Here is a 17,867-nt window from a genome sequence, read left to right on the forward strand (position 1 = left end):
AGACCATACCGCGAATAGTACGATAGTCTGCCTTAAAGAAATTTCTCATGCGAGTACGAATATGGTGCATTGGATTAAATTTCTGTACATGACAAAATATTTCTTACACCGGGTGATGGAGAACGACCTGCAGCACCCTTGCTGAAGCAATCAGCAGAGGATTCGGTCGATTTTTAAAGGGTTGTCAGGACTAAGTCTAAAATCCGTTCATTTTCATTAAATATGTAATTAGATTGTTTTAAAAGTTTATGGATCACATAGTGTACATAAGAAGTTTTGACTGTTCTGTAATGGAAGATTCTAACAGGGCTTCAGGACCGGATGTCTAGTTGTCTAGCACTAAGATCCCACCACCCTCATTTTTAGCGGATATTGAAAGATTTCCATCACGCCTAAATATTCAGTAATTGCCCGTGCAGACCTCTCCATCAAAATAAAACTCACCAACACAATAATATCGTAACTGCTCGATGCAATATTAAGTCTTAATTAAAATCGAGTTTACTTTTCATGTCACCACAGTTTGATAGAAATTAGATACTTATATCTATTTATATATGTGACGATGATAAAGACTGGAGAAAATATATTTTAACTAGTTATGCTATTTTACTCCTCCGTTTTCCTGACAAAGATACAGTTTATTTTTACCCACACAAATTTGTAGCCCTTCTCTTTTGCGATCTGTCGAGCTTTGCTGAAGATGATTTTATTTTTCAAAGTCAGGTGTTCAGCTTTAAAAAAACGGGAGCCACTGCTATGAATCACATTTATACCAAATAATTGTTCAGACGTCAGCGATCGACGCGCATGCACTGCAGCAATCAACTTATCTCGCTGTCATCGAGTTGTTAACTGCAAGATTATATTTTTGGGCGGTCCGTTGCCAATCTGGAAGCAATACGGTGTACGCTCGCAGTCCTGCTAGCCAGAACGCAGTCTTTCAGATCAACATATAACAACATTGATCAAGATGGTCAAATTTTGAGAATAATGTTTCCAGCCTAGTGCGAAGTGTTGCTCTGACAAATTGGTAGGCAAGGATTCAATACTGGCCATCTGATCTTCCGCTTCCGAAAGTCTGTCTATAAAGAGTGTCTTTAGAGTAACTCATACGCTATTCAAAGGGGAGTATGTCGTCCCTAAGCTTTCGCGTCACCTCCGAAATGGCTGTGTTCAGGTCGCCTCGCCACTGCTGCCTCAGGTGATTGAGTTTTCTATCTATATATTTGGTAAGGATCTCATTTATATAATATTATGGACACGGCGCTACACAAGCTTTACCTTACCATCCCTAAAAGTGAAGAACATAATTCGTTAACCGGGTTGGTACATTTTCTTAATAAAACAACTATGATATTTAAAGTTTTATTTTTACAATAGGAATTAAATAAAAAAAAAATGTTAAAGAAAGTTATTAAAAAATTCTAATCATATATCATCAGAAATATGTAAGATGAAAAGTGTGATATTCTATTGTTTGAAAATTCTAGTAAAAATAGGAAGACTTCTATTGAATGTTGGAACTTGGAGATAAAAAAAACAGTGTTACTTATAATATAATTTAATATAGTAAAATTATCTGGATCCCCTAAGAAGGTAATTAGTAAGTGTCAAGAAAATAAAAATGTGTTGTATGAACATGAACCATTTGTAATGCATTCATTATTATTTATCATTGCTAAAGAACTTGGTTAAAGGGATAGGTACTAAAGAATATTTGAAAAAAGCACCTATGATTTATTTTACAAGTCATATATTTCTCTGTAGCCTATGTAAAACTTTGGATACACTATGAAAAATAACTCTTCGTAAATGTTGTACACTTAGGATTAAGTATCAATCTGGATTTGCTAAGCAAATAATAAAAGTAAAAAAAATAAAGTACCTACATGAACGAGATCACAAAATATAAAAACTCTTAGGAATAAATAGAACGAAAGCAATATTGCACACACTGAATAAACCCACAGTTTTCTCAGATTTTCTGGTTTGTTTCAACCAATACGCGGGTTTAAATTGATATGTTATTTATTAGGCTGCTAATGGCGTACGGAGCGGCAGTCAGAAAACATACACAATCTTTCATACTTAAGTACAATTTTTGTTAAAATATACCTTCTTTTATAAATTGCTTTAATATTGTAATTGGTTCACGCCGTTTTAGTAAAGAATAAATAAATAAACAAATTGATGGAGTAAAAAACTATCATATTAATACACAATAAAAAGTGTAAAAATGCTGCTCATTATTACCATAATCTCTATACTATACAACCAAATCAATAGTTCGTTCAAATTATTTGCACCAGCAATTTGTGCGGGTTATAGGACTTTTTTTACACCTTACGCGCATGGCAAATCCAGTTCATACTGGATCCTAGGCTAAAAACTAAATATTAAAAAAAAAAAACTTCCGAGCAATAAATGAACATTGCTCACTCGTCACTTACAAAACATATATATACACAGCAAGATACCTTGCTTTGTTTTTACAATAACTTCGGATAGTCAACTTTATTTCATCAGGAATGTGTTTAAATGTATAACGGAAGAACACACAACCATAGACAAAGTAAACTGCTAGACAGAACTATGGCAGAGTCAGGGCTATCATCTATCTCGTTCTGCTTACTAAGCAGGTCAATTTCATCCATGATTCTCTTCTCTTCTAGAGCGAGAAGTGTTGCTTCGTTGATGGTTCTCATGAGGTTATAGTTAGGGTATTTGTTGTCAGGGACACGAAGCTCAAGACGATTATCTGATACTGTGTAAGCTGCTCTTCTTCCATGGTGTTCAACGTGGTTAGCTGCAAGGAAAGTAAAATAAAATTTTAATTCGATTTAAATAACTATACTCGTAATCAATGCGATAGGAAATGCAATGTCTTTATGCAACGTCAAGTGTTCGAGCAGTTAATAAACAGCTCTATAGAGTACTGGATTCCCGATGAATCTGAGTTGCAAATAATCCTACATCTTTTGTTATAGTTTTCTTTCATAACGTAATGTTACTAACTTTGCGCCATGTACATTTTTTTAAACAATAATAATTGCCTAAAAGCCTCCCACTGGTAAAAGACATAGCATTGTTGTCACTGTCTTCCTAATCATATATAAAGCGGACAATGACTTGATCCTGGATTACATATTGAAACGTCTTCTGTAATACGAATCTTAAAATATATGGAACGTCTTTTTGTGCCAGTAATCACATTGACACAAACACTTTACAAACCGAAACACGGCAGTACAAGTGCTCTGCTATTTTGTGACAAAAATGGTGACATATCTACCTACAGCTAAGGGAAAGGCTAGGCCTTTTCCTTATCTACGTGAGGTCAACAGATAGTCATCACTCATCAGTTATATGCAAAGAATACTTTGAATTGATTCCTGGAGGTATAGTGAGGCCAACAAGACAAGATAAAGAAATGTAAACAAAGTTTGAGGGCTTCAAAACATTTACATCGGTCTCTATGAATATTGAAAAGAATTCATTTATCAATGTTGGTTTTAAATACCGACCACACATCATTCATACTTTCCTCACTAACATCACTCCAGCTTTTTTCGATTTGTCGCGGGAGACCCCGTAGAACATTCGTCGACCAAATTGGGGACGTTTTGAGAAAAGGAAAGCTCCGAAGCACCCGCAACCGGCGAGCATGTATGAAAAGTGTAATGAATTTAGAGGAAGCGCGTGAGGTTTGTAAGGTTAGAAGCAAGTGGCATTCTATTGTCTCTGCCTACCAAGACGGGAACGTATGTATGATATATCAGAAAGATTGTTAAGAGTAGCCAGGCCACAATACCAAACAACACAAATTCTAAGTAAATACGGAAACGATAAATACGTATCATTTCGAACGCAATCCAAACAGAAATTAACAAGTTCATAAAAGGGCGGACCAAAAGTTGAAAACTGCGATACTGATTGCTTTGCTGTACCAAGAACACGCAACGACAGCTATCGTCGACCAACTGATGCCATTACTGCTTATGAGTGATAGGACAGAGATAATAATCGCTCGCAGTCGCAGAGAAACTCAGTAACGGTCCGTTTGTTTACATTATTTATCTCGTCTCGCTGGCCTTAGTATAGTGTTACTATGTCGTCACTAAGATGACGGCGTGTCCCTATTTCAATACGCGGGGATTATACATTATTATTATACAGCCTTACCGTCTGGCAAATGTAAAGTTTTCAGCACCCTCGCTAAGATTGGTTCGTCAACAATCTTCCGATAGCGATCTTCAAAGTCAATGAATGTGTCTGTCTCGTCCTCACACCGACCTTTGAAGTTATCTGTGTCTATACTCCACACCATAAGTCCTCCAAGCCCGTAGTCAATGGCCATTCTGTAAAAATATTTATATTTAAATAAATAAAAGAGAATTCAGCGAAGTGTTAAAATTATATTATTGCTAACTAGTAAAAGTCATATACTTTACGAGGAATCGATTGTATAACGCATTGCATTCCAAATTCCTATATATTCGCAATGCAAACAATTCAGTCAGCTTACTCAATCCTCACGACACGGGTACTCAATCCTCATTGGTCAGGCAATAACGACGTATCGTAAACAATTACTATTGTCAATGTGACGCTTCTGTCAATTTATATAAGATTTGCGTTCATATGGTATGAAGGGCGATGGTACAAGACCAAATTATATTAAAACCTTAATTTTGGAGTGGATTCTATGAAAAAAATACTATAATGTTGTGATTATTTTTTTCGATCTCATCTAACAAAATTAAGTAAACTTAATGGGAAAGCTTATTAGTACTGGACATTTTATTGGAAAATAAATTATTTTTTGAAGAAGATATTGCAAGTAAATCGACATTTAGTCTAGGTTTAGAGTGCATCTCATTACTTCGTTGCCTATTTGTGGTATTTTAGTACGCTGGGTATGAAAAAACGCTCGATTTGTAGTTGAAAATACTAAAATTGCTTTATGTAGGTATATCAGTAATGTATGAGAAATTCGCTCATCTCTAAATCAGACCTGAATTAATTTACCTCAGCAAATTTGTGTAAATGAAAAGGAAAACTCCCAAGTCTTTCGAATCTGGGATTTAGCTATTTGTTATTTTTGTGGTTTTAATATTTACCCGTTAAAAATTTCTCTTTTCCTTCAATGTATATTCGAAAATAAATACCTATACTGTATTGGTCCAGCCATTCTCAAGTTTTCCGCTTAGTAACATAAGTATTCAGTGATTCAATTTTATTCACATAGATAATCCTTAATAAAAATACGAAATGGGTCTGACAAGTTTACGCACATCGCGTAAATGTTTTGGTTCGGAGTGGTCAGGCAAATTTGAACGAAAAATGGATCCAATTAAGGAGTTTAATTGTTAATCTCGACAGCAAATCGTATGATTTAGGGAGCCGGAAGAAACTTTTAAAAATAAACGTTTAGTACCTAAATACCGCTTGTAACCCCAACATATGTTGAGTCTCATCGCCATGGCACAGCGGTCTTTAAATTTGAACACGTGGACGAAAACATGGTTTTACAAGCAATTAAAGAAATGAAATCACAGGCTATTGGATTGGACGATACATCTCTTGATATGCTACTCCTTACCTTGTCACATACTCTGCCCATATTAACACATATTATTAATACCTCGTTTGAGTCTAGTACCTTTCCTGATCCCTGGCGCCACGCACTAGTGCGACCCTTACCCAAAAAAGATATCCCAGAACTCTACACAGACCTTCGCCCAATTAGTACTATTCGTACACTTCGCCCAATTAGTAGTAATACTTCCCTGCGCATCCAAAATAATTGAAAAAATTGTACACAAACAATTAATGCGTTTTTTAGAAACAAATAATATATTACCGGACCATCAATCAGGTTTCAGAAAAAAAAGAAGTACTACCACTGCATTACTGGATGTTGTTGACAACATCTTGGAGGCCCAGGAGGAGGGTAAGGCCACAATGCTAGTACTCCTTGATTATTCCCGGGCATTCGATACCGTTGATATATCATTATTAATTTCGAAATTAGTGTACTACGGATTGAGTCCGGAGGCTATACAATGGTTCAGTAGCTATTTAAATAACAGAACCCAAACAGTTGGAGTCAATAATGATGCCGGCAGTTATAAATTATCTAGTTGTGCTACTATTAACAGAGGAATTCCCCAGGGATCAATTCTAGGACCTCTGCTGTTTAATTTGTATAGTGGAGATATAATCTGCAACATAAAAAATAAGCGCTATCATATGTATGCTGACGATATCCAATTGTATATCTCTTTTAAACCCAAGGACACGTTACATGCAACAAATCTGTTAAATTCCGACCTGGATCAAATTTGCAGTTGGTCAGATCGACACTCTCTAATTTTAAATCCTTCGAAAACAAAATTTATGATAATTGGCACCCCTATGTCTGTGAAAACGACTGAGCAGTACAATCCGAAGGTCATGATCAACAACACGGACATTGAGCGGGGCGCGTAACTTAGGTCTCATAATTGACGAAAACATGCGCTTTGAAAAATATATAAGCCAAGTAATAGCAAATTGTTTTTATAGACTTAAAGTAATATATAAGATTCGAAAATATTTAAGTACAGAACTTCGAGTTAGATTATGTGAAGCACTTGTACTATCAAAGCTCAATTACTGTGACGTGGTGTATGGGCCAAGATTACTATATAAAACAAAATGTTCCATCCAACGAGTGCAAAATGCGTGCGCTCGATTCTGTTGGAATATACCACCCAGGCAGCATATCACTCCATATTTAAAAGAAGCCATATTAGTTAATATGGAAGGTCGGAGACGTCTGCGTTACTATCGTAAATAATAAAACACCTCTTTACTTATTTAAAAAACTTGAATGGCTAGGGCAACGCAGTGCAAGTAATATAAAAACTAGATCTGCCTCGCAGATATTAGCAGTGCCCCGGCATCACTCAACAGCGTTCAGGGGTAGTTTTCGATACAATGCTACTAAGTGCTGGAACAATTTACCGCCACCAATCAGACAACTGAAAAATATTCAAAATTTTAGATTTAAATATAAAAAAAACTATTTTAGATTCTTTATATAATAATTAATCTTGATATGCAATGTATCTTATAGTAAATATAGACTAACACAATTCTGTATCCTTATTATGTGTATTTAATGTTTACCAATATATTATCTATATCTCATTTTTTATACTAATGTACCTTGCCACCTTTAATATAAGTATTATATATATTTGCTTAAAAACTATAATATGATTTAATATTAATTATAAATATTTATTTATAATTCTATTTTATAACTCTATAAATTTACATGTACATGAAAAAAATTACAATGGGAAAGCTACAACAGCTGTTTACTCCAAATGTCACGAGGGGCTGCTGAAAACCAGTGTTGTGTTGGTGTCTTCTGCACTGACCAACAATATACTGAGTCAGCTCCTTTTAGCAGGGAATCACGCGCCGCACAGTTATTTAATATTTTGTTTTTGTTTATATTTTAATAATTTTTGTTACATATAATTTAATTTTTTATTTCTTTAAGATTTTTTTTTTTTACTGTAAATTGAAGGTGTGTGTTTTACTGTTAATAAAGTGTTTCTATTCTATTCTAAATTGAGTCCGGGTGATTATAATAGTAAATTCGTTGCCATCCTATAAATATTTCTGTAAATTTTTACTTATTGAACTTTTTTTTTGACAATTGTAATAAATACAATAACGTAATTGACACGCCCTGTCCATTACAATGCAGTGCCGCACAGAATTCTTGAAAAATCCAAAAAATTCTGAGCACCACTACAGTTGCGCTCGTCACCTTGAGCAAAGGTGTTAAGTCTCATTTGCCCAGTAATTTCACTAGCTACGGCGCCCTTCAGATTGAATCACAATAATGCTTACACGTTGCTGCTTCACGGCAGAGAAAGGTGTCGCTGTGGTACCCATAATCTAGCCGACATCCTGTGTAAAGGAGCCTCTCACTGGTAAATGCCCTTAGTCGCCTCTTATGACACTCTTGGGCTTGGAAGTTCCCTATTCTTTTTATGCCCCAGGGAAGCACAAACCGGTGGACTTACTTTACTTTCAGTGCAATAGATCTCTCATTGTCGTAGGAGATTACTCTGGAGCCATCCCGGAGGTAGGGGGTCGACGTCTGTTCATGCCAATGCCTGATCCAGGTAGAAGAGCTGTTTGTAAGCTCTCTGCAAATCTGAAAGAATGGCAAAGATGTACTTGATTCTCAATACTACATTCAATTTGGAAGTTGATAGTAAAATTACTGCGCAACTGTTTACTTTAGTTATTTTTATAGTCATTGTCTTATGGTTTATGAAGAGGCAATGCTACCGATATTAATAGAGCTTCCGACGATAGCTGAACACTTTAAAGAGATCTAGCGACGCTTCTTTTACAAGGCGCCTAACCATCCCAACATCTTGGTTAGGAAGGCATGCGGGTACACCCCCCTTCACCATAGTCTCAACCCAATAAGACGTCCCAGACACGTAACGGTAGACCCGGATGACGACATCACCATCGCGAACGCGACACCCACACAAACACCGACACAGACACGCACACACCGCCTTCGCAGGCGTATGCGCTGTCAACCACCGCAAACCACTGGCACTCGTCACTCTGACGATGGCCAGCGGCCCGCACCCACATTGATAGATACACCACACATTGTTTTGATACCCGACGAGACGTTAGTCCTCGTCCTGTAATCGTTTCACTACACTCACTAACACACGGACTGACTGACGGACTGACATACACCACTTACACAACCACAAACACACTCCACAAACAGACACAAACACAAACATACATGCACACTAACATTTACACTAATTACACACATACAAAAATACATACGTACAATCATAAACACATACACACACACTTACATACATTACACTAAACATCACCACACTCGCCGGCGAGTGTGTTCTTCTCATCTTTTCATCTTCATTTCATCTTCATTTTCATTTTCATTCTCTCTCCTTCCCACAAGCACACAGCCGGTCTGAGGTTCGAGTCTCCTTAGGAGACGCCCCGCGACTGTTGTTGCGTAGTCTTTGCGGCCTCCACGGCCCACGTCCTACTTCGCTGTGAAGCCAGGGCTGCTAACAGCACAGAGGAGGTTTTAGTCGGTATGGGACACTCGAGTCCGACATATTACGCCCCGTTCCGGGGCGTAAATACGTAACAGTATTTCCTCCTCTCAAAAAAAAAAAACCGATATTAATACTATCTTTGTGCTGCAGAAGAGGGCTTCATAACCAAGGTCCTAAAAAATCATTGAGGACAAAATTAAAACGAATAAACATTTTACCTATTGCCACTGATAATGCTATGATGTACTATTAATTTTCTAGAATTCTCTCATAACCATAATGTCAACACCAGGAACAAACATAAACTTAGTATGCCGTCTACTCGGCTAAGTCGAGTTAATAAATCTTTTGTGGGTGTTGTATATGCTCTTACAACAAGATTTCAGAAAATGTTAAAAAAAATATTACGAAATTCAATTTTGGTTACTACGAGTATGACAAAAAGGACTTTCTTAATGATTCCACAGAATGGGAATAGAGTGACCACCTTCAGGCTATTTAAATTATAAATAGCCTGACAGTATCGTATAAAAAAAGAAGCCCGCTGGAAACAAGAAACACATGCCCGTTCTCCTTAGGTCTGAGGTTTTCATCATCATTTACTTGCAATAAGTGACTTCATATGCTTTTCGCAAAATATGGTTTGTCACGATAATTAAATAAATCTATACGCAGTAATATGTTCTTGACATCTAGTTTCAAAATGTTAACAAGTCTATTCAGATTTGTTTAAAACTGCATGCTGTTAAACATCATATCAAAGTCGTTGCTAGACTGGAAAGCTCCTCAGAACGTAATCCAGTAACTGTATTTGGGAACTGATTCTATTATTTTTCTCTCCACAGCAGTTTGCTATTCCGCTAAAGGAGACATTGTTAGGTGTTATTTTTAAAACCATTATACAGTCTACTATTTTTGATTACCCGCAACATAATGCTGTTTTATAATGATTATTATTACTAATGTATTTTTTATCCACCTACCTCGTTATAGCCCATAAACCCATTTTCTTTCGTGAATGGCCCAGGAAAGCCGACACTCTTCGCAGCGGTCACGCCAAACAGAATACTCTTGACTCCAGGATTTTCCAGTACAAACGTTCTTCCGTACATAGGCAGACCCAAAACCATCTTGTATGGACTGACGCCGTGAGCCATCATATATTTTGTTGTGTATTCCTGAAAAGTGCTTAAAAATTATAAAAATTTTACTGGCTTCTCATCTACATTTTAGTTCTAAAGCAATTCTCTTCAACACAAAAAAAACACAATTTGAAACTTATGAAGAGGTAGTAACAGTTATTGTCAAGAAAATATTGGAGGGGTTTGGTCATGTGGAGAGGTAGGAAGAAAATAGATTGACTGCAGAAATTTATAAGGCAAATATGGATTGAAGTATAAGTAAAGTCGCACGCGTACGTGTACATACCATAATAAGGTCGAAAATATAATGAAAAGAGGTGGATTTTGAATAAAAATATTCGAATTTGAATTTGATGCTCTCAAACATACCACGCAATAGTAATGGGGAGGGCTATGCTCGGAGTTTCCCTGCGAGATCGTATCAGGAATGAGGAGATCCGTAAGAGAACGAAAGTCACCAACATAGCGCAGATGGCTGCGAAACTGAAGTGGCAGTGGGCAGGACACTCGAATAGCGACCACGTACCGGAAGACGTAGTGTTGGTAGGCCCCCCACAAGATGAACTGAAGATCTGGTCAAGATCGTCAGAGTAGGTTGGATGAGGGCAGCGCATTACCAATCGTCATGGCGATCTTTGGGGGAGGCCTTTTCCAGCAGTGGACGTTTTCCGGCTGAAATGGATGGATGGATACATACCACGCTCAAAACATCGGCTTCGTTCATGCCTCTTAGTGGCGCGTTGGCACCGACCACGCCGTCCCAGGTGCCATGATAGTCGTAGCACATCATGTGGATGAAGTCCAGATAGCGGCTCAGCTTGGCCAAGTCATACGCGACGTCCATTGTATCTTTGCCAACTCCCATCGCTGCCGTAAGAAGGTATCCGCGCGATTGAAATGCTTCGTTTAATTCCTGTATTATTTGGGTTAATAGTATAAAAAAGTAGATATTATAAAGTTAAGTCTCTAGATAAAGTAATAGTTATACGAGACAGAATACATAACAAACCAGAAAAAGTCAACGCACTCAATAGTAATGCGGTGTCAACTACCACCCCGCGGACTGCTCGTGAACAGTTGCAGTTGTTAGCTTAGATTAAGGATTGGTCTCCGCTGCGCTACAACTAGATACCGCACTACCTAAGAACTATAGCTTTTTTCATGCGACAACTATTAGACTCTTATCTGCGTGGCATTTTGACACTCAATGGCATATTTCAAATTTTGTAACATACGCTTCGTGTTATTTTACATTAAAATAATAAAATACAAAATAATTACTAATGATATTGTATCCCTATGTCTTTTTCAGTGTCAAGAAAACCTTGTAATATTATTTTTACAAAGTTTTACTACGCAACCTGGCATTTTAGTTTCAATTATTAGCAAACTTTATCAGAACATGTGGCACGTCAATTGGGCGTAGTAAAAGTTGTCGAACTTTGTGACTACGCCTCCGGTATTTAGTTCGAGCGCAGCGAAGAACTATCCTTAATGTCCGGTTGATAATTTTTTAATAATTACACCGTATGATATTATTTATTATGCTGCCAGTATTCTTGGTGCGTTTCCACGTAATGATAGTTTTAATTTTATGTAATCACTATATGTATTGTAAATATAGTTATAAGATTTGTTATATTTGAATAAATTACACCCCTGTGTGTTGTTCTCACTTGCGAAAATGCTACCAGGCATGTGCAGAAATTAAATGGTATTGCACCTCAGCAGTAAGTAGCATATTTTCAATTGATTTCATTAAAATATTGATATTATTAAATAAGGCCTAGAGCGGTAATATCTGGAGCGCTGATAGCACAGCGTCGGAGGTAAGGCGCGGGGAGGGAGTTATTTTATACACAATGCGCAGCGTAGAAATGTGATTGAACACTCCTTCTGGTTTGTTCTGTATTCTGAGGTTAATAAATATAATAAATTTGACAAGTTCAGACGTGTCGAATGACAGTTGACATTCAACTATTGAGTTCAACCAATAAATGTTGAAAGCTAGCAAACTTTTTTCGTTTCGTTGACAGTCTTTTCAGAAGGTTCAATCGCAAGTGACTGAGCAGTTGCTAAACTAAACTGTCAGGTGTCATATGCAGTGAGCATATGACACCTGACACCATCGATTCCCTTATCGTGCTCGCGTGTCGCTTGCGCGCGTATCTCCTAGTTTAATAAGTTAGCTAGAGTTAAGGTCTCCTGCATAGGTCTTGGTATTCAAATTTACAATAAAATACCAGATAATATGGTAGGACTCACTGAGCACAAATTCAAGCTTCTTTGACCGACCAAGCTATTTTGTGATTTAAAAGATCGGTTGGGAATTTCTTATCAATTCTTCTCTCCACGTCAAAGCCCCTTTACCAACTGAGGTAGCTTTTTGATTTTTACCAAGTTTTACTGCAATATGCTATGTTATTGTATTAATATTTTTATTGTAAATAAACATATTTCTATTCTTATAATAATGGCTTACATGTTGGTAAGTACACTCTTGCAAGAGCGGAGAATTTATGTGGTCGTTACTGGCCTGTGTATATTTCTTCTGAAAGAACCCATGTCATATCAACAACAAATCCGAAAAAAAAACATATCGGAGTTTTGTTGTACGTGGAAACAAGTTCCTTGATAACCAGAACATCGCACATGCAGATGTTGGAGATGATATTTTTGATTCTGTCGTGAAGGGTGATTGGAACATTTGGCAGCAGGAAAACCAGTTCTTTCTACTTTGGAACACTCTCTGTGATAAATGTGGTTGAAGACACACAATGAAGCGAAGTCTTTACGCAACGACAAGTGATAGAGCTGTTCATAGGATAACAATAGTAAATTGTATAATCTTAGATTCAAAGGTTGTGAGTAAAAGTAGAAAAAATACCTTAACAAGAGAAACATAGTTCGCTTTGTCCTCAGCTTTGCCGCCTCTTTTGCCTGGATACTCCCAATCCAAATCCAGCCCATCAAATTTATTTGTGCTAGAAAATAATAAGTATTACAAAAAGATGATATCTTTAATTCGTTAAATATACTTTTTACGTGACGTGGTCGCTAACTATGGGCCCGATCAGAAAGCTCATGATCGCTCAGAAGGCAATGGAGAGGGCTTTGCTCGGATTTCTCTGCGAGATCGATTCGGAAATGAGAACATCCGAAAGAGAACCAAAATCACCGACATAGCGCAAATAATTGCAAAACTAAAGTGGCCACTGCCCACTCGCAGGGCACATAGCTCGACTCTGAGCCAAAATATAACAAAGAGCTTCAAGTCAGGAGAATGTAGGAATAGCATACTACAGGATTTTGTTAAAAAATAAGTTCGATGAAATCTGGAATGGAAGCTGTTATTCAAACTAGGGGAGGCAATACCTTGTATTAATAAACGTAAATACTATCAATTTTGTTACCTTTTTATGCCTGTTCAAAGTCCCAGAATAGTGGTGCATAATACGAGCGATTTTTGAGTTTTTTGATTTTACTTTAGTTTATTCTGAGTTTGTAATTGTAACCAAAATTTAGTTCAAAGTTGCTTTCATGTTTAAGTTTAAGTCATAGTCAATCAAAATGATTAAAGTGCTAAAAGTACTACAATTCATTAAGCAAGGAAAAAAAAATCATCGTCTTGAGAAGAAGTCATTCTCATCAAAAATGCAAACAAATAATACTCACTCCAAAAAGTAAAGAACGCTCTGAATGAATTTCGCTCTCAGTTCTGGGTCAGCTGCCATATTTGAGTATTTCTCTGAACCTTCGTTCCACCCACCGATGGCTACGGTGACCTTGAGATGAGGATAGGTCTCCTTAAGAGCAACAATCCTCTTGTATCCAGCCCTCCCATAGTCTTTCTCCAGGTCTTGCCAGGGGTCTGAAACGAACATGAGAAATCTTTATATCTGATAATATTAAATCCTGTGTTTTCATAGGAAAATTTATTATAGAATCTGATTCAAATATTAAAAGGCATAAAAGGCATTTATTTTTTCAAAATTGATTCCTTTAGAATTCTTTTTGATGTCATTTCTTATACTACTAGATACTACTACCGCTTCGGAAACAAATGGCGCTCTGAGAGAGAAGGACCGGCGCAAGAAACTCTCCCAGCATTCTTTACTTTGCGCTCTTTTCAATAAAAATATCCAATATTGTACAGTCGCTATAAAATAATCACAATCTAGTCCCAGGCTGTCCGATCATTCGATCATTTAGATATTCAGCAGTGGAGTAATAGGATTTACGACAGAGCCATTTTTTTATAAAACATTTAAATTTATTTATAGATAATGCCTGAACAGTGGCTGGGACTTTATTGTAGAAGTGTATACATTTACCCTTAAAGCTATTATGTATCTTATGAAGCCTACTAGAATTAGTTACAAGCAATCCCTTATTTCTAGTGTTATAATATTTTTATTCAAAATAGGATATGATATCACTTATTGAAACTGAAAACCCATTCGAAAGGTGAAACAAGAAAAGAAAAAAAAAAGAATCCATTCCCATTCTTTGGTATCATTAACAGAGTCATTTACGTAAAGTGACCTTTACCACACAAACGTTTTTTTAACAATTCTTTTGAATTTCGTTATCCAAAGATTCATCCAGTTTTGATGAAATCTATGGTAAGTATAAAAATCTAAATATAAATAATATAAATCAAGTATAAATAAAGTTTACGCAAAAAATCATAGAATACAGAGTAGCGGAGACCGAGGGGATTTGAAACAAAGGTGATTTGATACAGTACCGATTTTGTGGGAACTTAAAACCGTTATAAAGTTGGCAACGTCGCTTTTCAAACACCTCCCTCCGCAGGCTGACGTGTCAAAACGCCTTATTTAAAAAAAAATCGCGTTCGCAAAAGTAAGTTTTTTTAGAATTTTTCACCGGGTGTATAATTTTATTTATTTATATTTATTTACTCTTGGTTCTAAGAGCTATAAAACAAAGCGTTGCATTAGAAGACAAAAGATGTTCGTTTTTATTTGGCTTTAGCTGGCGGCGGCCATTATTGTTGCATGCAACGGGTGTTGTGGTTGTAGGTTTTTTAGTTGATTTAATTTATTTATTTTGTTTTAGAATGCCTACTGATTATAAAAGAAAGAATGCCAAAGGCATAGCGAGTCGTGAAATAGGTATTCGATCTCGCAGCAGAAGAAATAACTGTGCCTCAGAAACGTTTCCGTGACACTGCTTCGAGTTACAACCAGAACAAAGTTTGTTTCGTACTTGAAAAATTCAATTGTATTTAATACGTTGAAATTATACCATCACTTTTATTTTACAGCCCTTAATAGTTCTAAAAATCATATGTTTCAACTCTCCTGTTTCATCTTACCGGTATGAGGGTAGTTGAAATAAGTAGACTTGTTATGGTTAAGTCATTTTTTCACCACAATATTTAACGTTTACAATTTCTTTATGCTAGTCATTTGCCAGTGTAAAGAATGACCTATCGATTGCTACTAATATTATACAATTTCTGTACATGGGGCACACTAAAACTTTTGCAATTCTAGCTAGGTTAGAGCTGATACTACGGTGCACCAGATCAAAGATAAGAACGACAGAGCAGTCAAATGTGGTCCTTGGAGTCGTGTTCCACACTACTTTAAAAAAATTGTAAAGACAGATCAGTTATTTCACTGCATCTTGAAACAGATATTGATTTATCTATTTAGAACACCATTAAATATATTATCCATTTTTTCGGGTAAAGTCCCTGTTTATTTTCCGGCCACACTGGATGTTACTATAGGTATAGTATTTGGTATATGAAACAAAATGTGAAAATTGTTTCAGCTCCTCTCGGTCTCCCCTACAGAAGTTTCACTTGCACAAAACTATTAAACAAATAACAACCCGCTACGAAGGTGCTTTTTAAATCACACTTCGTTCGCATTTAATATATCAAATGATAAAATAAATAAGATGACGCACACTACGTTCTAGTCCAAAATACTTCTTGAACACGTCTCCGGGGTGACGCGCCCTACAAAAGCCCTTTTCACGTTCAGTTTCACAAGCGATTTGCCCAGTTCCATTACCTCCCGTGTGTGTATGTCATAACTACATAGTAAATAAGGAATCTTTTCTTCATAATCATTTATTAATTTGTCCGCTACTAGCATGGTACATGAAACCAGCGATGTTAGAAAACCAGCACGGGTTCATTAAAAAAAGATAAACTATGTCTAATTTAGCCTTGTTTGTGGATGACGTAACAATGGCTCTGTAGATTGTGTTTACGCGGACCTATCAAAGGCGTTTGATGTAGTTGATCACTATATTTTGTTAGAGAAACTCCGGAGATACAGTATCTGCAGGATTCTACTTAGCTGGTTTGAGTCGTACTTAACGAATCGCAAAATTAATGTGGTTTTAGGAGGATATTAGTCCCACACATTTGTTGCGACGTCAGGAGTACCACAGTGCTCCATTCTTGGGCCCTTGTTATTTGGAATATTCATAAACGATATTATTGAATGTTTCAAGTACTGTCAGTTCCAAATATATGCTGATGACCTAAAGATGTACAGTAAGATTAATGCCATATGTGATTCAATTAATATTCAAAGGGACTTGGATAGACTTTCTGATTGGTGCGATCTCAATAATTTACAATTAAATCACTCAAATCAAATCACAAAAATTAAAAATGTTGAGTTCGATTATAGTATCAAAAACAATATTTTAGAAAAAGTAAACCAAATAAAAGATCTTGGCGTGGTCGTAGATTATAAATTAAGCTTTATACCTCATATTGACAATATAGTTAAAAATTCACTAAATTTGTTGGGATTCATCATCAGGAATACAAAGGCCTTTGGAAAGTCTTCTACTAAACTAGCACTTTTTAATTCGCTTGTTCGAAGCAGACTTGAATACTGTTCTATTGCATGGAACCCATATTATCAAATACATAAGAATAGGGTAGAAAGAGTCCAGAAGAAGTTCTTACGGCACCTAGCATACAAGGATAAAATACATAAAAAGGTTAACACCTACACTGATCTTTTAAAATTTTATAAAGCGTCGTCACTGTCTGATCGCAGGGACTTAATTGATCTCTTAAAAAATGTTATAGATGGAGGGGTCGATTGCCCAAATCTGTTGAGTAGGGTTCAATTGGCGGTACCAAATCGTAATGCTAGGTCACATGTTATCAAAAAACTAACGTTCAGGCCTAGATTAACTAGATCGAACCTAGGCAGATCCGCTCCTTTGTGTAGAATAGTTACCTACAACAACTTGGTTAAAAGAGCTGGTATAGATATTTTTCAGCACTCTGCCCCATGTATTAAAAAAGAAGTCAAAAAATTATGAAAGTAATGCAAGATGGTTAGTCATTGTTCGTAGTTATAGTTTTATTCTTTAGTTTTTCTTGGTTATTAAGTAAGACATAGTTATTTTTTTTATCAGCCTTTTGCTTGTGGCTTTAATTTGTTAAATTTTTTCAAAAATTGTTTTCAAATGTTTTAGTTTAACAAAGGATGTATATAATACTATTAAGCTTGTCGAGTTAGCCTGTAAGTGGAGTATACAGCATCATAAAATCATTTTATATGTATCTATAGATACAAATAGT

The 17,867-nt window shown here is 36.3% G+C and overlaps 1 protein-coding gene across 1 annotated transcript in view; it reads right to left on the reverse strand.

Moving 5' to 3' along the window:
* Positions 1-1,354: 1,354 nt before the first annotated feature.
* Positions 1,355-17,867, reverse strand: part of LOC126971390 (probable chitinase 2) — a 51,303-nt gene continuing 34,790 nt past the window's right edge. The window contains exons 3-9 of the mRNA XM_050817700.1: positions 13,952-14,147; positions 13,164-13,260; positions 10,974-11,189; positions 10,118-10,312; positions 8,091-8,224; positions 4,186-4,361; positions 1,355-2,809 (exon numbers count right to left, since the gene is read on the reverse strand). Of these exons, the coding sequence (XP_050673657.1) occupies positions 2,538-2,809; positions 4,186-4,361; positions 8,091-8,224; positions 10,118-10,312; positions 10,974-11,189; positions 13,164-13,260; positions 13,952-14,147 (1,286 nt within the window). The 3' untranslated portion in view covers positions 1,355-2,537. The remainder of the gene's footprint in view (positions 2,810-4,185; positions 4,362-8,090; positions 8,225-10,117; positions 10,313-10,973; positions 11,190-13,163; positions 13,261-13,951; positions 14,148-17,867) is intronic.

Source organism: Leptidea sinapis, chromosome 23 (genome assembly GCF_905404315.1).
Source record: "Leptidea sinapis chromosome 23, ilLepSina1.1, whole genome shotgun sequence".
NCBI classification, from domain to species: Eukaryota; Metazoa; Arthropoda; class Insecta; order Lepidoptera; family Pieridae; genus Leptidea; species Leptidea sinapis.